Source organism: Aotus nancymaae, unplaced genomic scaffold (genome assembly GCF_030222135.1).
Source record: "Aotus nancymaae isolate 86718 unplaced genomic scaffold, 86718_ANA_hifiasm-v0.15.2.pri h1tg000002l, whole genome shotgun sequence".
Lineage (NCBI taxonomy): Eukaryota > Metazoa > Chordata > Mammalia > Primates > Aotidae > Aotus > Aotus nancymaae.
The window spans coordinates 22,246,340-22,271,883 of NW_026988413.1; the positions used below are offsets into that span (position 1 = coordinate 22,246,340).

Here is a 25,544-nt window from a genome sequence, read left to right on the forward strand (position 1 = left end):
AGTATCTGAGAGATGGGCACTATTGTTTCTATTTCATAGCTGAGAAAATTGGCTCAGAGGGGTTAGGTGACTTGTATTCAGAACCAGGACATCACTACAATTTTGGGCTTTTCTGACTGGTGGTGTTCTCTACTTTCTCCAAATGTCACAGTCCTGCTCAAGTAAGGAGCTCTGAAGCCTACTAGAGAGAATTTAAGTCCTCAGCTTCCCCTAGGGAGCCCTAAACAAAGGGTCTCAGGGCTGCGAAGAGACTATAGGAGGCCCCAGGAATCACCTCACCCATCTGGGTTCGAGCTGCTGCTAGTGAGGAATACCTAATTTGCTCAATTTTACTCCTTGTTGAAGTTCTAGGTTTATCATTTGTAAAGCTAAAAACTAAAAATCATAGCCACTGTCTATTTAAGAATGAACAGTAACATTGATAATTTAATAAAGAGGAATGCACAGGTCCAGCCCATCTTACTTTGAATGAGTGAGTCAAACAAACAAATTGTTTTCAAGGATGGTGAAGCTTATTTAACAGTACTAATTTGCGTCATGCAGTAGTTACAAGGTACCAGACAGATGCATCTCATCTCATCCTTACAACAACAGTGAATAGGTATGATTGCTTTTAGTTTACAATCTAGATGAGCAAACCTGGCACAGAGAAGTCAAATCACTTGCCCAAGATTATACACACAGCATTTTAGCCATCACCGGCCAACCCCAAAGTCTGAGCTCTTTACACGACAACAAAGTCTTCATTTCTTTCCAGGTCTCAGCTCTCTAGCTTTGACTGGGCAGGGGTTAGAAGTCTAAGATATAGAGAAGTCCAAAAATTAAGATATAGAGAAGTCATGTGATATTAATAACAATGGTTTTAGAGGATTGGCTAGATACATGGAAGTCCACGTCTCCAGCTGGGGAAAGAGGTATACTCATGACCTTTTTTTCTATCTATCTATCTATCTATCTATCTATCTATCTAACTATTTAATTTTTGAGATGGAGTCTCGCTCTGTCGCCCAGGCTGGAGTGCAGTGGCGTGATCTCGGCTCACTACAACCTCCGCCTTCTGAGTTCAAGAGAGTCCTGCCTCAACCTCCCCAGTAGCTGGGACTATAGGCGCGTGCCACCACGCCCGGCTAATTTTTTGTATTTTTAGTAGAGATGGGGTTTCACTGTGTTAGCCAGGATGGTCTCAATCTCCTGACCTCGTGATCCGTCTGCCTTTGTCTCCCAAAGTGCTGGGATTACAGGCAGGAGCCACCTTACCTGGCCTGACCTCTTTTTAGGGCCTGTAGGGCAATATTTAGAGCACTGGGCTGATTATTCAGGGGAAAGAGTCATAGAACTCAAAATATCTTCCTAGATCCTTCCTCTTCAGCCCTCCAGGCCTGCTCCTCCAGGAGGAGAAGTTTGCTCATCAGGCGGGATATGATGTAATAATACAGCTGCTGCCAGATTCACCCACTCAAAGACCAGAGGTTAGAGCTCTGAAAACACAGGGAAGAGCCTCCATTATGTGCTAAGCTGGAGAGAGCAGGGAAACCACCAGGAGCCAAAACCAGGCACCAGTCTTACACACACCCAAGCAGGGAGGAGGTCGGCAAGTGAGTGAACCCCTCTGGCCTCCTTTTCCTCATCTGTAAATGGAGGTAATACATTATTAGTTAACTGACTGGTGGTGTAAGGATTAAATGAACTAATATTTGGAGTTTTAAGGACTGGTGGTGTAAGGATTAAATGAACTAATATTTGGAGTTTTAAGGATTAAATGGACTAATATTTGTACAGTACTTAGAACAGTGCTTGGCATATAGTTAATACTACATGAATGTTCACCATTTTTATAATTCTATCATCATCAGCAGCAGCAGCAGCACGATGGAAACTTAATCTGTGTTTACGGGTCTTGCAGAGCATGTTCCTGTTTCCAAACAAGAAGTGGGGAATCGGGCAGAAAAGATTTTTAAAACTTAAGGATCTTAAATGGCTTTTCATTGCTGATAGTAACACCACAGAAGGCTGAGAAATGCAGAATAAATGTAAGGGAAAATTCTTATCTCCTCTTTGCGTTCCCTTGTTCCTCCCTGTTGATTACTTTTCTCTTTCTTTCTTGAGGGGTGTACAAGGAGAACTGTGGCTAAATATGTTCAATAAATGGAATGCCTTTCATCTCTTATTTTCTCTTTCTTAATCCAGGTCATTTCTCACTAAAACATACTTGTAAGTTTATCAGAGGGCTTTATCTTCCCATGCCAGAAAAGGCTTGTGTCCTAGTGGAAGAGGATAATCCCCTTTTCTGTTCTTCTTTGGCGCTGCTTTAATACCCAGCCTTCACGGAGAATTGATGGATCAGAGCTCGATGCAGGGAGACTGGTTAGCTTTCTAAGAAGTGAATGCTTCCTGATCACCAAGAGGCAAAAGCTCCCTAGTCCCAGGTTTTTTACCTATCAGGGAAGGACCCAGCTGTCCTCCCTACTCCAATAAACTTCAGCCAGCTGGCATTTTATTTATTAATTTTTACTACTTTTATTTTGGGACACCATCTTACCGTGTTACCCAGGCCAGAGTATAGTGGTGAGAACACTGATATCCCAGCTCAAGCGATCCTCCCACCTCAGCCTCTCGAGTAGCTGGGACTTTAGGTGTGTGCCACCATGCCCAGTTAATTTTTGTAGAGATGAGATTTCACCATGTTGCCCAGGATAGTCTCAAACTCCTGGGCTCAAGCAATCCTCCCGCCTCGACCTCTCAAAGTGTTGGGATTACAGGTGTGAGCCAGCATGCCTGGCCAGTTGGCATTTTAAGTGTACTTAATAATTATTATCCCACTTACTGCTTTTTTTTTTTTTTTTTTTTGAGATGGAGTCTTGTTCTGTAGCCCAGGCTGGAATGCAATGGCACAATCTTGGCTCACTGCGACCTCTGCTTCCTGAGTTCAAGGAATTCTCTGGCTTAGCCTCGTGAATAGCTGGGATTACAGGCATGTACCACCATGCCTGGCTAATTTTTGTATTTTTATTAGAGACGAGGTTTCGCCATGTTGGCCAGGCTGGTCTCGAACTCCTGACCTCAGGTGATTTGCCCACCTCGGCCTCCCAAAATGCTGAGATTATAGGTGTGAGCTACCACAGCTGGCCTATCCTACTCATTGCTTATGAATTAAACTATGAAACTACACGTTAAAGTTTTAAAATCTTTCCGTATTTGTCATGCGTTCAGTTATATCCTCCAAAAAATGATATGTGGACAACCTAACCCCCAGCACCCCAGAATATGACCTTATTTGGAAATAGGGACTTGACCGAGGTGAGTGAAGATAAAGTCATCAGGGTGGGTTCTAATCCAATGTGACTGATGTCCTTATCAAAAGGAGAAATTTGGCTTCAGACACAGAGACAGACCTGCACAGAGGGCAGATGCTAAGAGACAATCTTGGCCACGTGAAGGCAGAGATTGGAGCAATGTATCTACAAGCCGAGAAATCCCAAAGCTTGCTGCCAAACCACCAGAAGTGAGGACGGAGGCATGGAACAGATTCCTCCACATGGCTCTCAGAAGGAAGCAACCTTGCTTGTGATTTACTTTTTTCTAAAGATTTTATTTTTGTAGAGGAGTTTTACATTCATGGCACAATTGAGAGGAAGATACAGAGATGTCCCATATATTCCCTGTCTCACAAACACAGCCTCTCCCATTATAAATGTCCCCCACCAGCGTAGTTCCTTACAACTGATGAACCTGCACTGACACATCAGTATCACGCAGAGCCTATGGCTGACACTGGGTGGTACTGATAGCTGACGCAGGGTTCACTCCTGTCATAGTTGACATTAGGGTTCACTCTTGCCATTGTACATTCTATGGGCTTGGACAAATGTAGTGTCGTACCAAGTATTTTCACTGCCCTAAAAATCCTCCGTGCTCTGCCTATCCATCCCTCCCTTCCTGCCCTAGCGCCTGGAAACCACTGATCTTTTTACTGTCTCCATAGTTTTGTCTTTTTCAGAATGTCACAGAGTTGGAAACCTACAGCTTGCAGCCTTTTCCGACTGGCTTCTTTCACTTAGTAATATGCACTTACGTTTCCTCCATGGCTTTTCATGGCTTAATAGCTCATTTGTTTTTTGTTCTGAGTAATAGTCTATTGTTTGGGTACACCACAGTTTATTTATCCACTCATTCACTGAAGTCATTTATCCATTCACCTACTGAAGGACAACCTGACTGTTCTTTCAAGCCACCGAGTAAGTGATACTTTGTTAAGGTAGCCCCAGGAAAGGAATGCAGAACTCAGTTTAAGGACTGAAGGATTCTACTTTGCTAATAATCATGTTTCAACAATTTCTAGCACCTTGTACTGTTTATTTAGGTTAGTGGTTCATTACATTCAAGCAGCAGCCCACCTGACTGTTTAAGATGCCTTCCGCTATAGGTTGTAAATTTATTCTATTGGATGTTCCATTTTTCCCTTTGCTGTGTTCCTTTTGTCCTCTGGTATACGGGGATCTTGGAAGGAGATTTCCCTGTAGTTCCAAGGTGGGCTCATGAAACCTAAGCCTTCCTAGGCTCCCAGGAGTAGCTGGATCACAGAGCCACTCCATTCCCTGGGAGTAAGGGGTGGTTTGCATGGTGTCCCTCCCAGCCCCAAAACCTTCAGATTCAGGAGAAACAGACTCATAATACTTCCCTGGATCACACTGAATGTTTCATTAATGTCAGACATTTGAAATTTATACCGGAAAGCTGAAAAAGTATTCCCCATGGAGTTTACGTAGACTGGGATGGCTCAGTCTGTGATGCAAGGCTGTTTCCTCCGGGGTGAATTGACATAGACATACTTCCTGATTGCTCCTCACTCAGTGGAGTTAAAGGAAAGTCCCTGCCTCTGCTTGGGTCTAGGGAACTTTTGCTCTTTTGTGACACTAAAATATTCACTTAGAAAGTTAACCAATATCACAAAACCATTTTTCACAATAGGCCTCTCTAGGTTGCAAGAAATTTGCCCAATGTGTGGAGACCTCAGTCAATTTTAGAATGTAGAGGTAATGGCCAGACTCACTGCATTTAATCTAGAAGCATGTACACTCAGATGATCGGTTGAATTGTATCCTCCACCTCCAAAAATAGGTTGAAGTCTTAACCCCCAGTCCCTCAGAATGTGACCTGATTTGGAAATACAGTATTTGCAGATGTAATCAAGATGAGGCCATTAGGATGAGCTCTAATCCAGTGTGGCTGGTGCCCTTTGGACACAAACACAGACACACACACACAGGGAGGCCTCTGTGAAGAGACATAGGGAGAATGCCGTACGAAATTAGGGGAGCACTGGAGATAACGCTGCCACAAGCCAAGGAACATCTGGGGCTACCAGACGCTACAGGAGGCAAGGAGGGCTCCTCCCCTACAGGTTTCAGAGGGAGCATGGCCCTGCTGACACCCTGATTCCAGACTTCTAGCCTCCACAACTGTGAGACATTAAGTGTCTGCTGTTCTAAGCCACTTGGCTCATAGTACTTTGTTGTGGAACAAGCAAAGCAGCCCTCAGAAATGAATACAACTCAACACGGACACTCATCCTTCTGTGATTACCCAGAAGCTCCCTCAGGTTCGTCTCCTACGCACCGAGATCATGGCAGTAACTATTGTTAAACACCTACGTTCCCCCCATTCCTACCCCTTGAGCACTGAGTAAGCACCAGGCACTGTGCTAACCGCTTTACATATGTCTTTCTTTTTCTTGTCGATCAATCAACTGAGAAACTCAGAGAGATTCAGTAACTGGCTCAAGGGCACACAGTTAATGAAATGACGGGACTAGGATTTGGATTCAAGCTTATCTGGATTTTGAAGTCAATAGTCTTAATTTCTGCTCTCCTCACCTGTGCAGAATACTGCAAGATTGGTGGCATCTGCTGGCAAACAAACACCTATCTGCTCCTACCTCCCTCTTGGCACTGAATCTGGTTTAAGCCCACCAGAAAAAGTAGTAATTCTGTATTTTGCCAAAAAAAAAAATCGATTTTTAGCAAGTTTCCTTTAACCTCAGAGTTAGCCAACGTATAGTGGGGTTCAAATTCTCATTTTAAATAGTAAGTCAATGAGATAACTAAATCTGAAATAAAGAGCTCTAATTTTCCTGAAAGCAGAATAATGTTTTAATAAATGCATGCCAATCACAAATTGAATTCTGTTGATTTCACACTGGCATCTATCAGTTTGTTGGCGGAAGATATCATGCCATTTCTCTTCGGGGGTCTTTGGGGAGGGGAGTGCCCAGACGGAAAGGGAAAGGATGGAAATTTTATTTTATTTTTCCCTCTGTTACTTACAAAGTAAAAGGTAGAGTGATTTGGAGAACTGAGTTTTAGAAAAGGTGAATGACGACATTCCTTGTAAAGATCAGCAAACAGGCTGGGTGTGGTGACTAATGTCTGTAATCTCTACACTTTGGGAGCCCCAGGCAGCAGTATCTCTTGAGTCCAAGAGTTCGAGACCAGCCTGGGCAGCACAGTGAGACCTCGTCTCTACAAAAGTCACACTGATCAGGCATCCACTGTGGGTTATGTACTTTGCATAGCTAGTTCCTTTCATTTTCACCTATAAGATGGACAGTAGACATGTTTAGCAGATGGAGAAACTTAGACCAGTGAAATCCAGTGACCTGCTGGTGGTCATGCACTGAGTAATGAGTGGAATCTGAACACAGATGTGGGAGTCAGCATACGGGGCCCTCATGTCCTATTTGTGAGGAGGGTACCCATTTCGTGCTGCGAGGGCTGGGCCTGGGTAGCAGGAGGGGCACTGAGACTCTTTTCTGCAACCTGCAGTGCAGCTACACCCCAGAAAGGCTGCCTGCAAGTTAGTGAAGACAATCAGTTGCCCTTTAAAGCCACCCCTTCTGCTTCCAGTCCAGGGTACGTAACCCCTCCAGGCCTCAGCTTACTGATTCAAAAGCTGTGTGAACACAGTCTTTTTCAATTCAATTCTCAGGCATGCCATAACATTCATGAAATAGCTGCAGAAAGTATCTGCAAAGAAGCTACAACAGTCATGAAATCAGCTTAAAGCTCGGTAGAAAAAACTGCTTAACTTTTCTGCATTTTGTATGTTTTCTCCGGAAGCTACGCTAAATACTGATGAGCAGTGGCTTTTGGTGAGCATTGCTGATTTGTGTAATGAATATTTTCACTCTTTAAAGGGCAAAAGGGGTCAATTATTTTCTTCTCTTTGGAGTGAATATAATTTTTAATTTATTTTATTGTTATTTTATGTTTCCCTCTGTTACTTACAAAGTGAAAAGTAGAGTGCTTTGGAGAACTGAGTTCTAAAAAAGGTGAATGTAAACATTCCTTGTGAAGATTAGCAAATAGGCCAAGTGTGGTGACTGTTTCCCTACAATTTGGGAGCCCGAGGCAGGAGAATTTCTTGAGTCCAGTAGTTCGAGACCAGCCTGGGCAGCACAGTGAGACCTCGTCTCTACAAAAAATTTAAAAAATTAACCAGGAGTGGTGGCATGCACCTTTAGTCCTAACTACTCAGGAGACTGAGGTAGGAAGATAGCTTGAGCCCAGGAGGTTGAGGCTGCAGCGAGCCGAGATAGTGCCACTGCACTCTAGCCTGAGAGACAGAGTAAGACCTTGTCTCAAAACGAAAACAAAAAAGAAAGATCGACAAACAGACATGGAAAGATAGAGAAAAGACATGAAGAGCTAATGTGGCAGGCAGAGCTAGCCTGTTAGAGGCATAGGTCTAGGATGGGTTAGGCCCCTGAATAGGAATTTAGCAGGCCTTGAAAGAAGCATTCTGGCTGGGTGCGGTGGCTCATGCCTGTAATCCCAGCACTTTGTGAGGCCCAGGAGAGTGGATCACCTGAGGTCAGGAATTCAAGACCAGCCTGGGCAACATGGCGAAACCCCGTCTCTACTAAAAATGCAAAAATAGCCAGGTGTGGTAGCGGGTGCCTGTAATCCCAGCTACTTGGGAGGCTGAGGCAGGAGAATCACATGAACGTGAGAGGCAGAGGTTGCAGTGAGCCAAGATTGTGCCATTGCACTCCAGCACGGACAAGAGCAAAACTCTGTCTCAAAAAGAAAAAAAGCATTCGTTCTAACCAATGTCTGTGTGAGATGAGGTTTTAGTTACAAAAGGAAAAGTGAAAGATAAATGAGGAAAGTACCATATTTGATCTAAAAGTTTATTGTTTTAAACCTTCTTGATAAAATGATCTCTTTCAGTGGTTGGATTTACTGTTAGTTGCTTTTAATAAAAAGTGGTCTTAAAAACAGTAGAAATTCGTGTTTATAAATCTACTGGGTTAGAGCAGATAATATCAGGCAAAGCACACACTCCTTTACATACTGGCTCATGACTTAAAAACCCAACGACCACCTAGCTGCTTCCTTGATTTTAAAACCAGAAATATGGCCAGGTTCAGTGGCTTGCACCTATAATCCCAGCACTTTGGGAGCCTGAGATTGGCAGATTACCTAAGGTCAGGAGTTCGAGACCAGCCTGGCCAACATGGCAAAACTCCTTCTCTACAAAAATACAAAAATCACGCCTACAATCCCAGCTACTCTGCAGGCTGAGGAAGGAGAAGCGCTTGAACTCAGGAGGTGGAGTTTGCAGTGAGCCAAGATCACTCTACTGCACTCCAGCCTGGGGGATAGAGTAAGACTCCATCTCAAAAAATAAAAATAAAAAATAAAACCAGAAAAAAGTATGTAAGGGCAGAAGGACCAGGATAACTTGGCTGAGCTTCTTCAATTCAAACCTAGTTATAATATCACAAACAAATGTCACCCTGAGGTTTCCAGTAAGTTGCAGCTTATTATAGCCTTGTTCGAGAATCCTTTCCCAGATCTACAAAGAACAAATGGTCCCTCCAAGTTGTTCCTCTGATATTAAATTTTAATTCCAAAAGTAAGACTGTTTAATAATAACTTGCCTTTGCTTTGTACTTAATATTTTTCTGCACACCTTCATGCAATTATATGGGATGCTCTTGCTCACCCTGTGAATTACGCAGAGCAGGCATTAGCATCTCCACTTTATAGCTGTGTTGCAGCAAGTTGAAGCGACTTGCTTCAGATCACTGTGCTGATTACTGAAGGAGTTAGACCAGAATCCAGACCCCCTGACTCTCATCCAAAAAATCTTTTCTTAAACCTCCAGGCTGGCCAGGCATGCTGGCGGGTGCCTGTAATCCCAGCTACTTGGGAGGCTGAGGCAGAAGAATTGCTTGAACCTGAGAGGCAGAGGTTGCAGTGAGCCAAGACAGTGCCATTGCACTCCAGCCTGGATGACAAGAGTGAAACTCCATCTCAAAAAAAAAAAAAAAGAAACAAAAAACTTTTGGGAGGCTTAGTACTTTTGAGAGGCTGAGGTGGGAGGACTGCTTGAGCCCAGGAGTTTGAGACCAGCATGGGCAACATAGTGGGACCCCCATCTCTACAAAAAAATACAAAAAATTATCAAGGCATGGTGGCACACGCCTGTAGCCCCAGCTACTCAGGAGGCTGAGGCAGGAGGATCGCTTGAGCCCAGGAGGTTGAGGCTGCAGTGAGCCAGGGTTGTGCCATCGCACTCTAGCCTGAGTGGCCAGAGACCTTCTCTCAGAAAAACTACATTAAATAAATTAAAAAAAGAAAGAAAGAAAAAAAAATCTCCATGCTGACCCCCATAGCCGGCAGCCTGGGGTGTCACCAGCCAGCATAGCTTCTTAAGCTGTCTTGGGCAGGGACCAGAGATGCCAAAGTCATGTGATATGTTGAGTGACTTTTGAACTTTCGCTTGTGACCCGTCTACAGCTTCTGAAATCTATTTAGTGGGTGACCAGCACTTTAAAATGAAATAGAATGGAATAGAAAATATCAGAGGACATTGTACACAGCAATGGTGAGCACTGTTTCATGTAATTTTGTTTCAAATATATATATACATTGTATATAGGTACTGGGGCTACAAAATAAAATGCATTTATTTCACAAGGTCACAGGAAAAAAAATGAAGATTGAGGACACTGATGTAGATGATGCTAAGCTGGGTGAGAGGTCAGAACACGACAGGACACTTGAGGCCAGAGCCTAGGTGCTTTGTCCTTTTTCATGATCTTAATGCTCAGTCAGCACAGCGGTATTCACTTGCATGCGAAACCCTCAATGAGTATTTGCTGAATGAATGACTGGAAATGAATGAGGTTTACAGATTTTCTAAAGTCTCCTCTTAAAAATTTAATTAGGCTTGGAAATAGATCCAGGCAGCACTACATTTATGAAGAGCATGTTTCCAAGACCTTCTTTGTAAATTGCCTTTTGAAACTTTGAACATCAGGACACATGGCAGTTGGAATCTCAGACCAGCCTATAACCACCAACCACCATTTTTTTTTTTTTTTTTTTTTTTTTTGAGACAGAGTCTCACTCTGTCAACAGGCTGGAGTGCAGTGACATGATGTTGGCTCACCGTAACCTCCACCTCCCAAGTTCAAGTGATTCTCCTGCCTCAGCCTCCCAAGTAGCTGGGACTATATGCACGCACCACCATGCCTGGCTATTTTTGTATTTTTAGTAGAGACGGGGTTTCACCATGTTGGCCAGGATGGTCTTGATCCCTTGACCTTGTGATCTGCCCGCTGTGGCCTCCCAAAGTGTAGGGATTACAGGTGTGAGCCACCATGCCCAGCCAACCACCTTTTTAAACCCAAGGTACGTCTGAAGCTGGTATGGAGAACTGAAGCCGTGTTTCTATAGGGAAGCAGATCCTCACGGGTTCGGTTAGAAATGCCACTGTAAGTTCGCCTTCAGAGAACAGAGGACCTCTTCCCCATTTCTCATTCCTCTTGCTACTGTGAGGCTTGTCTCTATAAAGCGATTTTGATGGGCTGAGAGGAATGTGAGAAGCAGCGTCGGCAGAGCTCATTTCAAGGATCAATAGGTCAAAGGTAAGGAGAAGGAAAAATGCAGATAGCAATGCAAGTAACATCAACAGATTTGAAAGGCTTGTGGCCACCAGGTATTGAATCAGTGTGAATGTGGGTGGGCAGGCCGTTCATAGAGAAGACACATATACAGAAGGTCAAGACCACCTCCGTAATCACCACTGCTCGTGCAGTGCAGCAATATCACGTACAGAGTACCCAATACGTGCAAAGCACAATGACCGATTTCCCTGCTATCCTTTTTTATTTTTCATCTATAAACAGCAGTAACAATTTTATCCATAACCAGATAAGGGGTCCAGATCATTTAAAATCTTTCATTGAACAAAAATTAAGCGAAATTGGTCAGTTTGGCCTATAAATCAATAGTCACAAAATGTAAATGCCCATTACTTTGGAAGAGAGAAGGCCTCTCTCACCAGATTGTTGATTTTTACTTTGAACATAATTCTAACAAATGGGTATCCTGTTATTCTTGGCAACAGCAGAATAGGGAGCAGGACTAGTAGAGGCAGATGCATTAATAGGTACTGGAAGAGATTTAAAAGCATCAATAAGTAGATGGAAGGCATCATATAATAACTGGACCCATTTTTGGATGGGAGTCTTATCCCCTGAGGTATCACTATTTTACAGCATGATTAAAAAACTATGTTCATGAGGACAACTCCTAGCAATTCGAGGACGTTTAAATGTATTGTAATATCTGTTTTAATGAAGGCAAAGAGTTTTTCACTACATACATACATATAAATGTGTGTATGTGTATATATATATAAATACACACACACACACACACACACACACACACACACACACATATAAATAACAGAATTTAGCATCCTGGATAATTATAATGCTACATTTCCTGATAACATTGAATAAACCACGCATTCCTAAACTTTTGACAAATCTCAATATTCTTGTATTCATTTCCTTTGTCATTTCTGCAGAATATTTTAAAATGACGGCAAACATTTATTTCCCAGCACTGTTTTGGAATCAGTTCACTGAGAAAACAGTGGGATGAACTAACTAATTTCCTACGTTTCCTTGACTCCATGATTTTACAATGTATATACCCTTCCATGTTTGTTAGAAAATGTAACTCAAAAATAAAACTTGTAACTTTCATCTGCTGGATATATAAAAGCACACTTCTCTGTAAGAAAAATAACTTTTTGTGGACTAAAACAAATATTTACAGGAAACTCCAAATCTTGTTGCAAGTAAACTTCCTTAGGCTTTGGGAAAATGATAAAAGTAGCAGTGAAAATATTAAGCTGCAAGTGACAGAAGCTCTTAGTGATCCTGGTAGGACCAAACACACCTTGAAATCGAAATAACTGAACAACCATTCACACCTGCTCCTGAAAATAACATGGCCCTTGTGTCGGTCTTGGCAGTCAGGAATTTTAACATGCCTCATTAAAAAAATCACAGCCAATCTTGCTCCGCAGGTGATGAAACAGAGATGCATTATCTGATGGCAATGCAAAGGAACTTAGAATTCATTTTGCTGGGCACCTATTTTAGCATTTAACCTGTCCGTCTTGTAAAGTCAAAGAGTGCAGGCTTTGTATGTTCAAATGACTCAGATGAAAAATGTAAATTCAGGTGAACCGAGTTTGATTTAGTCAATAATAGGAAACTTGAAGAATATTTCTGGAACATCAGCCCTGTTCCAGATGCTGAAGATTCAAAGATTCAAAATCGTTCTGCTTCAAGTGAATTACCATTTATTGGGAGGGAAGAGAGCTATGTTCAACACTAACTTAAGTACTGAGAAAGGAAATCAAATTTTGGGACCCGAACGCATTTAGACAAAGGGAAAAGTCAAGATGGGACGTGGGTCACTCAAACCTGCCTCCCCCTTTTAGTTCCTAAATACGACCGATCACTACAAGGTAAAAAGCTACAAAAGTCTCCCCCATATTTTGCCCACAAAGAATCACCATGGCAATGCAAACTGGTAGCTTATCTTTACAGGTGCAGTCACCCAGGCCCACCAGACACGAATCCCACCAGACACAAATGCATATTTGATTGTTACCCCACCCCATGTTCTGTGTTATGGGATGTAAAATGCAGATTCCCCACATTTTTCCTCTGCCCCTTTTATGTCATCTTATATAAAAAATGCAGATTCACTTACATGAAAACTGTATAATTCTCAATATCCTGCCCTTTCCCCTTTAAATTTGGAGCCCTCAAAATCACCTTCAGATAAAAGCATAGACCTGTCTCCCAGGTGCATCATTAACTTTGGCAAATAAACCTCCTAAAATGATTGAGACTTGCCTCGTCATTTTCCTCGATTGATGGTACAAAGCTAATAGGAGAAGGTTGGGCAAACGTTATCAGAGTGAGAGAAGTGAGGAGTGAGGAAGGCTTATAGAGGATGGGAGCATTTGATCAGGGCCTTGCAGGACAGGGAGGTGATCAGAAACAGAGGAGAATGAAGGTGTTCCCTGTGTAGGGAATACAACGAGTCAAGGAACAGTGGTGGCTTGTATATGCTGAGTTTGGGGCGCTGTGAGTGATCTTATTTCACTGGATCAGGTACTCCTGTACTTTTTACAAATACCAACATCCCTGCGTGCATTTCTTTTGTTATTTCTGCAGAATCTGATAAAATTATTCCTATCATTTATTTATTTTTCTGCAATGTTTTTAGCATTCTCCCTGGTGGAATTCAGAATGGGAAGAAATACTGAAGGCATATTGTGGAGAACTTCTAATGCTGTAATAAGGAGAGAGTGGACTTTATCTTCAAGGATGCTGTAGGGGGCTGGGATCAGAAAGGGGAGAGAGACAGAGGCTGAGGACCAGATGGCAGGCAATGACAACCATCCCAGTGAGAGGCAATAGCTGTTGAAATCCAGGAAATGGCAGAGTAAACAGAGAAGAGAGACACAGACAAAGCAGACTGATAGAACCTCAGACGTGAAGGAGTAGAAACAAGGGTTAGGACCATGAGTTGAGTGAGGGAGAGAGAGAGAGCGCGAGAGTGCTAGGCAGACTGGGCTCTTTTCTTAGCATTCCACGCTCTATTGCTGATCAGCTGTCTGACCCTGGGCAAGCCCTTCCTGTGCCTCAGTTTTCCTCACCTGAAATGAAGGCTTTCAGTGAGATCAGTGGTTTCAAAACTGTCCCATGGAGACCTAGGATTCCAAGGAAGTTGTGATGAAGAGGATGGGGAGGTGGGGTAGAAGAGGGAAGAAGCGTGGGTTAGAATCGTGCTGTGGGCTGGAGAGTAGAGCGAGGATGAGGAGCTCCAGACCTCAAACCTTCTCTTTAACCAGAACGTCTCCTTCACATAACAGTATTCCCTTTAAGATTAAATTTGATTTTTAAAAGAAGTTTGATAAGCCCTGGACTATACAGATAACCTCTAAAGTCCCTTTGAGCTCTCCCGCGTGAATAACCACACTTACAGAAATTAGTTATCCAAGAGATCTGCTAATGTAATGGACACGGGTCTTGTTTTTAGGACTCTGATGAGTTCCTCTGTTTATTTGATTAACTGTTGCACAAACGCTGGAACAACTGGAACAACAATTGTCATGCTGAATCGGTGCCAAAACTCTCAAAAATGGAAAAGATTTACTGAAAGGCCATTTGGTGTTCTTACTCTTGTGCGGTGCCTTTTCCCAAGACCCAGTACGTTTTTCAAACCTCATAAACACCAGTGTGAAAACGGCCCTTTGCATGAGAGTACAAAGACATGGCTTTGCTACCAACGGTTGTCTGCTTTGGGGTAAGTTGAGTTACCCCTCTGGGTTCTGTTTCCCTGCCTGTTGAAGGAGAGCATTGCACCGAAGAGTCTAAAGGCCTCCCTCCTGGCTTGAACATTCCAGCATTTCATGATCCTAAACCCTTAGAGCCCGTTATCTGAACAATTCCTTGATCAGTAGCATATGCCCTGAATTTTGTTCTGTCTCAGTCAGATGGTCAGTATATCGAGGGCTTTGGCTGTTTACTTTAAGGATTGGGCAATGTGTGGTTTAGCCGAAATCTCTGAGTCCTGCAAACGAATCATTCTGAACGGAGGGCTAAGGTCCAAATTAACAGCAGACCTTTAGAAACACAAAGCTTTGTGGATTGGTATTTGAAACGGAGAAACCTGTGCCCAGGTATAAACCCCTGGCAAATGGTCCACAAACCACCATTAAAATGGAAACGAGAAAAACCAGAGAAAAACCAGTGAATCAGAGCAACCATGAAGTGGAGACCGGAAAGTTTCAGACAGGTCTGAAACTCACACACTCACTGCATTCCTTTCCTGCCTGGTGTCTCCTCCTCTCCCCTCCCACTCCCACATTTTTTTTTTTTTTTTTTAAACAACAATTCGTTTGTTTAAAAAAAATAGAAAAGAAAATAAAGGAAAAACCAAAGAGGCGAAATGAGGACTCACTGGGAGAGCGCGGCCAGGCTGCGTCTTCCATGCGATCCGGATCCACCCAGCATGTCCGCAGCTGGGAAGGGGCTGCGGGGCAGAGAGGTACGGAGACCTGGCCGGGCCGGGCGGTCAGGGCGTGGGCCGGGCCCACGGACGGGCCATGTGATCTGTGGCTGAAATGCACGGTGCAGGATGCTCCCGTGTTCTCCCTTTGTGTTAACACGTTGGTCTGTCCCTGTGACGAAAGTCTGGGCTTGTCTTCAGCCAAATCTACTCCTCCCCACCCGATCCCTCCTCACAGGATCATCAGAGAGCTGATTGTTATTTTTTACTGTAATCTCTCTAATAGAAGCCCATCATGTTTGGCGATTAAAGAACACTGATTGCTTCAAGAGTTCCAGAAATGTTATTGCCGGGTAGTCAGGGCCAGGATCCCCAGTAGCTTTCCTGATGAAGACTTTATATGCTTAACTACAAATATATTTTCCAAGGTAAGTAACTAGTCAAAGGAAAAAGAGACTGATGCATTTGCTCAGTCTTTTGGCAAATAGTTGATCATGGTATTACATGCATATACAACCTAATTCTGACAAGATCAACAGAAATCAGCCCACCAAAAAGTTCATCCGGGTGCAGTTCTCAGGCTCTCATTCTGAGCTCTGTTCTCAATTAGCATTGGCGTAGGTGGCTTCCAAAGCAAACAGTTCCCACTGAGAAATCAAATCTGAGAAACTCCTCTTATCCCTTTTATCCAGGGAAGGAGGCATGACATAAAAATGCAAACCAAATGCAAAGGGATGAAGAGAGATGGCTCTGCTCAGTGATGGGCTGGATGGTTCAGCCTGTTTGGTGCTCACACCTCTCCAAGAAATGTGGGCAAGAGCCCTCCTGAAAACATGTTGAAACAGCAGGCCCCGTCTGCACCCATGGTACTCTGCTGGTGATCTCATCAGCCAAGCTGGGCAATGGAGCCTGGTCAGCAGCGGCTTGGAAAGCAGCCAAATCCCAGTCCTGAGGAGGGGGTGGTGCTGATTCTGTCTGGAGATGACACTCCGTCCCAGTCTGACTTATGAATATAGTTCTTCATCTCTAATGAGCAATAAACAGATTGGTGCTTGGGTACCAAGCTGCTTGTGGGACTGGCTTTTTATCAAGTGAGAACAACTCCGATCTCCACAATGTAGGGTTAATATTATTCTCTTGGTAAATGGCAGGAGAAGCAGTCAGCTTCACACATTGAGAACCCTTTCACGGAATGAAAGAGATCTTTGAGATCTGTGGCTCTATGTCATATGCAGACAAGGACACCAAAGCACAGAGCATTTAGATGCCCAGTGTCATGGAGCTGAACTACATCTGCTACTCTGTGTTCAACTTAAAGTTTAATTGCGTTAGGTTAAATGCTGTCTTCACTTTAACTAAAACATTTTGGTTGTTTTCTTGCTCAAATACTATGGGGGCATCAAAGTCACAGTTTATAGGCCAGGTGAGGTGGCTCATGCCTGTAATCCCAGCACTCTGGGAGGTTGAGGCGGGCAGATCAAGGTCAGGAATTCGAGACTAGCCTGGCCAACATGGTGAAACCCCGCCTCTACTGAAACTACAAAAATTACCCTGGCTTGGTGGCGGATGCCTGTAGTCCCAGCTACTTGGGAGGGTGAGACAGGAGAATCGCTTGAACTCAGGAGGCAGAGGATGCAGTGAGCCGAGATCATGCCACTGCACTCCAGCCTAAGTGACAGAGCGAGACTCCATCTCAAAAAAACAAAAAACAAAACAACCACAAAAAATGAAGTCATAGTTTATAGAGTAAATACAGTTTAATAAACATCTCCATATATCATTATGTATATGTGCATTTAAATATCTCTCTGATTACACATATGATCACTGAACATATACTGACTAAAGTAGCACATAGGACACTCACAAAAGTAGAGATACGACTGCCTTCACACAACAGGACTTAAAATATACACTACTTGTCTTGAGTTTCTTGCTGTAGCACATGTATCAAGACAGAAACGTATCAAGGCATTCTGCTGCTTTTTCTACCAAATTTGGCCCAGTAAATTTTTTCCCTTCAATTACTGACAAAAGTCAGTGGTTTTCTGTGGTAAGTGGAATAATGTTTCCCCTAAATCTCCAGAACCTGAGAACACGTTACTTTGCTTGGCAAAAGGGACCTTGTAGATGTGATGAAATTAAAGGCATTGAGATGGGGAGAGCATCCTGGATTATCCAGGTGTGCTCAAACTAATCACATGGCTCTTTAAAATCAGAGACCCCTTTCCAGCTGTAGTTAGGGGAGCTTTATCTTCAGGGTGGGCAGACAGATGTACTGGCAAAAACTTTGAAGATGGAGAGGGGGGCCCAGAGCCTGGGAATGTGACTTCCTCTAGAAGCTGGAAAAGGCAAGGAAATTGATTCTACCCTGGAGTCTCCAGGAAGGAACGCAGCCCTCCTGACACCTCGATGTTAGCCCAGCGAGACCTGTGTCAGACTTCTAACCTGTAGAACTGTACATTGTAAGTCATGTTGTTCTAAGCCACCAAGTTTGTAGTTATTTGTCGCAGCCATGCAAGAAAGCTATCACCTCCTGATTCCCTCCTCCCCAGCCCCATACCCCAATTCTGAGGTGACAAGTATAGTTCTGGCATATTCAGAATAAGTCCATAAAATGGAATAACTAGAAAAAAAGAAATCTGTGGTTCTTTCTGGCCAGTATTCTACATGGAGGAGAGCAAGAATTTAGTAATCTTCCACGTGTGTAGAATCCTTGCACAGAAAGTGTACTAATTGCCAGCTGTCCACAGGATGGCCACAAGGCTATTTCCCTGGTTGCCAAGTGAGGGAAAGGGAAACAGCGCATACCCTCCTTTGTTTTTAGGGGCATCCATTTGGGAAGCAGCTGCCGCTCTCCAGTTTATGATAGTAAAATTCAGTGGTGTTATAGCTCGTGCTACCTGGTAGGGTACCGACGTGGGAGCAGTGAAGAGAGAAGTGAGTCTTGGAGCTGGTACAGACACTCACTGGGAAGAGGAAGAGCACAAAGGCAATGAAAGACAGACAATGCGGGAAGATGCATGGAGATAAGTGAATCACAAGCTCAGAGCAGGGCTGGGCTAGGCAAGTGCTTCCACGAGTCCTCTGAGACCTGGTGGCTGGGGCTGGAGAGGCAAGGTAAGAGGAATGAGAAAGAACAATCAAAAGGTTATTTGTGTGTACAGTGTTCTGGTCCTGCAGAGACCTACAGGCCTGTGTGCTTTCACTGCATAGCAGAGACTGGTACCCAGGGTCCAGCTGCCAGAACAGGTATCTCTGAGAAGTGAACTAATGACCACTCATTGGCACCAGGAACAACTGAGCCAGTCATCCTTCAGCAAGATAATAGGTATCATGAATTTAATGACACTTCAGGACGCTTTTACCAGGAAAAACGAAAGTCTGGGCCACTCTGAAATTACTCATAGCATCCTTTGTTTCTGGACACTTCATTGTTTAATTTTTCATCAAAGAGATTCTGGGCTGGGAAGGTTAGAGGGAGGTCAGTGCAATAGAAGAAAACAGCTCCCACCACAGGGTGGTCCTTTATTAAGAAAACATGATTTTTTAAGAATAACTTTACTTCATGGAGGTAGGGGACCGGACCGCATGATCTGTTCCAGACTTTATAGTCTGCAGAGGTTGTTTAAGAACAGCTTCTACCTTGGAGCAATTCCCAAGGGAAAAGAGAGGTATGTGGGAAGTGCTGTGCACATGCCCTAATGCACTTATGACACACATGCACGTACAGACACATGCACATACACACAGACACGTGTGCACACACAGGCACACACATATATACATGCATGCATACATACGCATGCATGCACGCACACAACATACAAAGCCATTCACTTCCTACAGAAACTCACATAAACCTAAGTGAAATTCACCACTAGAGAGGCAGCAGTCCAAGTGGTATAAAGGGGATGTCTGAAAAGGCTGTTGGAGATACATTTTCTTATAAAGAAATTCATAGGCCCTGTACTCTTAGAACTAGGCAAAAAATCTTGACTAGACAGCTGTTCCTCCACCCCAGGGTGAACAGGAATGTAACTAAAGGAGTTTACATATTCGCAGGCAGCATCGCTTTCCTCCTGTCTGTCGGCCTCTCATAGTCTTCCTCTCGTAGCTGACAGCTGACAGCATCTCCCATCCCCTGCCCCCATCATGCCATTGAACATGTTCACTTAAACTATATTGCTCTGTAATGTCCTGTGGTATTGAATGTACGGGCTGCTGTGGAAAATCACAGTTTACTCCTCATCCTAGTCTTCCAGTGGTTCTTCACCAGCATCCTGGTGGCCTGTGCTTTTCTTTTTGAGATGGAGTCTCGCTTTGTCGCCCAGGCTGGAGTGCAATGGCGTGATCTCGGCTCACTGCAACCCCCGCCTCCCGGGTTCAAGCGATTCTCCTGCCTCAGCCTCCCAAGTAGCTGGGATTACAGGCGTGCGCCATCACACCTGGATAATTTTTGTATTTTTAGTAGAGTTGGGTTTCACCTTGTTGGTCAGGCTGGTCTTGAATTCCTGACCTGGTGATCCGCCTGCCTCAGCCTCCCAAAGTGCCGGGATTACAGGCATGAGTCACCAAGCCCGGCCCACTTTTCTTAATTATTCTTTGCCTCATCTGTTTCTAGGCCTGTAATAGGGTCTTGGGTTGTGACACTCTCTGATTGCCCTTATAATGGTGACCAGATAGTTTTATTTTGTCCCAGAACATTCCTTTTTGCTTTGCTTCACTTAGCACCATTGGAATGTTTACTATAAGCAAGTCATTGCACTAAGTGCTGTGGGGATGCAAAGATAAGCAGGGCAGTCCCAAAGGGAGATAAGATATGGATACAAAAATTCTATTACAACACAGAATACAAATGAAGGGTACTCTGAAAGCAGTAGAGCTAAAGAACTATGCTTCAATAGGTGACATCCTGTGATCAACCTCCCAGTATTTAATCACTCTCACGCTCAATTTATCCTGTTATCAAACTAGATTTCCTGTTGCCGAAATAGAAACCCACTTATCTCTACGAGGGCCACAGGTATTAAGTCATCCTTTAGTCTCGTCTTTTCTAGGCTAGACGCCAATGCCTATTTTCCATCCTTTTAATATCAGCCTGAATATAACAACTCTTCAAATGGGAAACCAAAATTGGACATAATAATAGCTGACCAAGGCTTGGATGAAGTCCCAGCGCTGCCTGCCACGTTCCCGTTAACACATCCTAACATCATTTTCACATTGATAACAGCATCTCTTAGAGAGATCATTCATTCAGTTTTATGCTAAATCCACGGTTTTTGGTTTTTCTTTCTTCTTCTCCAAATGAAATGCTCTGTAAGTCCTACGCACACTCCCACTCCTTTTGCTTCTCTGAATTCTCGTGGTTCTTTAATAACCAGTACCTGGCCTCACCTCTGTGAAGTCTTCTTGGATTTGACTTTATTTCTTTGTCATTTATCTTCTTAGGGAGAGAGAGACCAGAAAGCTTGAGCCCACTCTTGTTTACATGTATTTGAGAGATAATGATGTTGCAATGTATGAGTCAGCCCCTCCAGCCAACTTGCTGTGAGACTCCCTGTTTCTGTTTAAACTGTCTTGTACCAATTACTTAGGTCTATTCTCTAAGCTCTTTTGAAAATCCAGGGTTTTTAACCAACTGGACTATTTTCTTTTCCTGAAAAGTTTCTATCTGGAAAGGATCATGCCTCTAACTCCTTTCTGCCCTCCCAACTTGAAACATATCTTTAAAACAATAAACAGTGCTTAGAAATAGCAAGGCTCTAACAGTTTCTTGAATGAATGGTGGCTGGTACACATCTACAAAATCCTGGTTCTGGTCTCAGTGAAAATAATAATAATATCTGCTTTATCTAATTCTAATCATATCTAATATGATTTCTACTCAGAAGAAACTGAATCTAGACCATAGTGCTATATTTTAGAACATAGATTTGTTGTTCAGAGATACAGGCTGTGAAGGAAATTATTACTGGGACTCAGGAGATAATTCTAGTGCAGGAGGAAAGGTCAAATCTTCAAAGGGAGCATATTAGTTCAGAAGCCACAGAATTCTCAGTATGTACCACTCTTGTTCAAAGTATCTAAATATTTCCACAACCATAAATTTAGTTGCTGGTGTCCACTTTATGCATCTGGATATTAAATTTACACATGGCTTTTAAAGCTGGAATCAAATCCAGATTTTTTTCCAGTGATACCATATAAAGTCTTAAAAAATATTGATTTCCTTCTTTTTTGGGGGGTAGTCAGCCCTGGATGAAATATTGTTCCGATTGCTAGAGAAATAATCCATTCTGTGTTTCAGATACTTAAGGTGTTGTGCTTATTATTTACATGATATAAATAACACTTTATCAGGTTCTGTTACATTTTGTAATCACATCTGACTGGAATCGGTACTTGATTATGATATCTATAGATAGAAATAAATGTATGGTACGGGCATGGTGGCTCACACCTGTCATCCCAGCACTTTGGGAGGCCGAGGCAGGTGGATCACCTGAGGTCAGGAGTTAGAGACCAGCCTGGCCAACACAATGAAACACCATCTCTATTAAAAATACAAAATTTAGCCTGGCATGGTGGTGTACCTATAACCTCAGCTACTCCAGAGGCTGGGAGGTGGAGGCTGCGGTGAGCCGAGATCATACCAATGCACTTCGGCCTGGGTGACAGAGTGAGACTCTGTCAAAAGAAAGAGAGAAAGAGAGAGAGAAAGAGGAGAGAAAGAGAAAGAGAGAGCGAAGAAAGAAAGAAAGGGAAACTGTCTCAAAAAAGAAAGAGTAAGAAAGAAAAGTAAGGAAGGAAGAGAGAGAAAGTCTTATTTTTCATTGTTCCTGTGTAACTTATTTTACCAGATAAGTCTGTCTTAATTGGCACTTTACCAAATAAGTTACAGTATAACTTTTTTGCTGGAAGGAATATTTCCCGCCACCAGTTTTGCACCTGATACAGCCTAGAAGGGCGTCAGAATATAGCAAATGGCCAATAGTACTTGTCACTTGTTCTCTGGGGTGGAGAGGGACAACGATGAAGTAGAGATGCTGCACCAAGGTCAGCTGGCTTGTCCTTCCGCTGGTTTCCACAGATTCGCCTTTTAAAATTTTGGAGTATTCATAACAGTTCTACACCAGAAATTGGATCTTGGAAGTTCCAGAGTTGATAGGTATCAGGAAGATTGATGAACTCACAGATGCACAACAGACCGATGCCAACTCTGGTGCCAATTAAGAATAAATGCCTTCCATCTTCTCTCATTTCCCAACCAGGGCACCTCCCATTCCCCAAGCCAGGATGTCAGGAAGCTGCATAGTCAACAGAGACTTCTCCATGAGTCTGAAGTCAGAGCAAAGGGAGGTGAAATCATCACAGGTAATATTTTACCCAAGCCAAGGGGAGACGGGAGGAAACACTTCTCCAAGTGGAGAGAATACTTTTCATGTCACAACTCTGAGATTCAAGCCATGAGTCTCACGTCACCACCCTGAAACTCAACCAACTCTGAGATTCAAGGTCTGTCTCATTTGGATATTCCTAGATTCCCAGGGCCAAATCTGGTCTTGAACTTGGCAATCATGCAGGCTTTTTCTACTGGCCATTTTTTTTTTTTTTTTGAGGCAGAGTTTCACTCTTGTTGCCCAGTCTGGAGTACAATGGTATGATCTAGGCTCACTGCAACCTCTGCTTCCTGGGTTCAAGCAATTCTCCTGCCTCAGCCTCTATGTAGCTAGGATTACAGGCATGCACGACCACGCCCAGCTAATTTTTTGTTTTGTTTTGTTTTGTTTGTTTGTTTTGAGACTCAGTCTTGCGCAGTCGCCTAGTCTGGAGCACAATGGTGCAAGACTCACTGCAACCTCCGCCTCCTGGTTCAAGTGATTCTCCTGCCTTGGCCTCTCAAGTAGCTGGGATTATAGGCACATGCCACCACACCCAGCTAATTTTTGTATTTTTAGTAGAGGCGGGGTTTCACCATATTGGCCAGGTTGGTCTTGAACTCCTGACCTCAGGTGATCCATCTGCCTCAGCCTCCCAAAGTGTTGGGATTACAGGTATGAGCCACTGTGCCTGGCTAATTTTGTATTTTCAGTAGAGACCTCACTGTGTTAGTCAGGCTGGTCTTGAACTCCTGATTTCAGGTGATCCGCCCGCCTCAGCCTCCCAAAGTGCTGGGATTACCGGCATGAGCCACTGCAGCCAACTTCTACTGGCCATTCTTTCGTTACGTTTGCTAATATTGTGGATTACAGTTGAACTCCACTTGCTTAAATCTGGTAGACCTAATGCAATTTGACCATTATTGTATTGTATTTATTAGAAATGCTCTTCTGTAGAATCTTAGGTACCTTTACGATGGTAGCATAAGGCAGGAGATTAGAAATAGAGTAGGAGAAGAAAGCTTTTCCATTTTAAGATGCTGTTTTACTTTGAGATTAAGCAATAAAATCAAGCTCTTATTAAGACAGGAAAAGCAAATGAGGCTTATTTTTTTAAATTTTTGCTCACTAATTTATAGAATAAGAACCAGGCTGGCAGGTTTTTAAGGAAAAATATTTAGTAAATATATATATATGTATATATATATTCAATTTTCTCATTTAAAAGCCAGAAGCCATCTGGAAAGCTTTTAAATTTTAAGACATTATGAAGACAATAACAACAAAAAATAAAATAGATGATACTTTTAAAAAAAAAGTAGCGGCGAGTCACTTCAAATTTGAAAGCCAATGATCTGAAATATGAATTCAGCTTTCTAAAATATGTTGCCAAGTAGAGGGGACTGAAGTAATCTGAGATTCTCCTAGGTATTTTAGAATTTAGAGTGCTTCTAGGATAACTTCAAATTACCTTTCCTTCTGACTCTTTCCCAGTGGATCTAAGAATCAAAAATTCAACTGAAAAGTAAGAGATACAATTCTGAGGCTATTCTATTGTGCTTCCGGATCTGTGTATTTTGAGTGTTCCAGTTGACTAACTTTATTTTCATTACAAATTTTATGTTAACAAATTAACCAAAGGGTATAATTTTATAATGAAGAAACCTCACTTATAAATACTTCTCCTCTTTCTTCCAAATAGTACTACTCAAGGAGCATAAACCATTTATAAAATGCTCGACTTTACTGGAAAAAAATAATTAACCCCTCATATCTTGATTAAAAAGTATTGGCTCTAACGTATTACTTTATTCTTTTTCTTTTTCTTTTTTGGTCCATCATTACATCTCAATGTTGGAAAACCATTTACCATTTGGAATCTACACTTTGAACTCGACTGGTATGTTAAACCCTCTATTCTATTGTATGCTAAACATTCTGTTCTCAGAAAGAATGTTGCAAATACTTGCCAGAGATTGACCCTGCCCTTATCCTACTTCTGCCCATTCTTCTGGGATTAACTGGGGTACTTTACTCCTCCCGACCACAAGCTTGATCTTTCATTAGAGAAATTTTTGATTATACAGTTTGTTCACTGTTGGACTCCTGCATGTTTGGTACAAACCCTGTAATTCGATGATTATCTGATTTTACAATGCAGATACTAATTGCAAATAATACTAAGGGCTTGAGTACTAGAGCAAACAGGCCAACAAAAGGAAATGGACTCTTACCATATTAATATCATTTGCCTCCACAATGTAACTAAATAAGCATAAGTGGACACAATTACATGTTGTAAAAGTCTAATTGTCCTTAATAATCAGAGAAATATACAGATGAATCTCTTTATTTCTCTAGAGAAAAGATATGGAGTCAAAATCCCAATGGCTTGAAGGCTCAGGAGAGGAGTGATGAAACCCCAAGAAAGGTATTAATGGTGTCAGTATTTATAGGACACAATGAATGTCACTAACATTTCTGCCTCTCAGAAGTAACTCAGCAAATTTGTCAACGTTGTGCCTTAACACAGATATGGACTAAAGTATTAGTGTCCATTCAACACTGTATGCTGGTCTTGGGGAAATAAAAGTGAGTAAGATGTGGTTTCTGATCTACAGCTGCTTTCAATTTGGTGGAGAAAACAGATATGAGAACAAATAAACATATTAAAAAAGTGATAGTAACTAACATACATTAAAGACTCCCACCATATAAGACTCAAGGTGGGAGTAGAATTTTCAGAGTAGGCACAGCCAGT

At 42.7% G+C, this 25,544-nt stretch overlaps 1 protein-coding gene and 1 long non-coding RNA gene across 11 annotated transcripts in view; one reads left to right on the forward strand and one right to left on the reverse strand.

The window, feature by feature from the left end:
* The window catches only part of LOC105726333 (uncharacterized), a 182,025-nt gene extending 156,758 nt beyond the window's left edge, over positions 1-25,267 (forward strand). The window contains exons 4-5 of the long non-coding RNA XR_010341472.1: positions 22,676-22,778; positions 25,152-25,267. This is a non-coding gene — a long non-coding RNA (uncharacterized LOC105726333). The remainder of the gene's footprint in view (positions 1-22,675; positions 22,779-25,151) is intronic.
* CALD1 (caldesmon 1) overlaps positions 1-25,544 on the reverse strand; it is a 232,356-nt gene that overhangs the window by 66,152 nt on the left and 140,660 nt on the right. Inside the window, exon 1 of one of the 10 annotated variants that reach the window (XM_012465739.2) lies at positions 15,351-15,567. The exons of 8 other annotated variants lie outside the window; for them this stretch is intronic. In XM_012465739.2, the coding sequence (XP_012321162.1) occupies positions 15,351-15,403 (53 nt within the window). In that variant the 5' untranslated portion in view covers positions 15,404-15,567. Of the gene's footprint in view, positions 1-15,350; positions 15,568-25,544 lie in introns of those variants that run through there. One more of the 10 variants, XM_064373277.1, reaches the window with a different exon arrangement.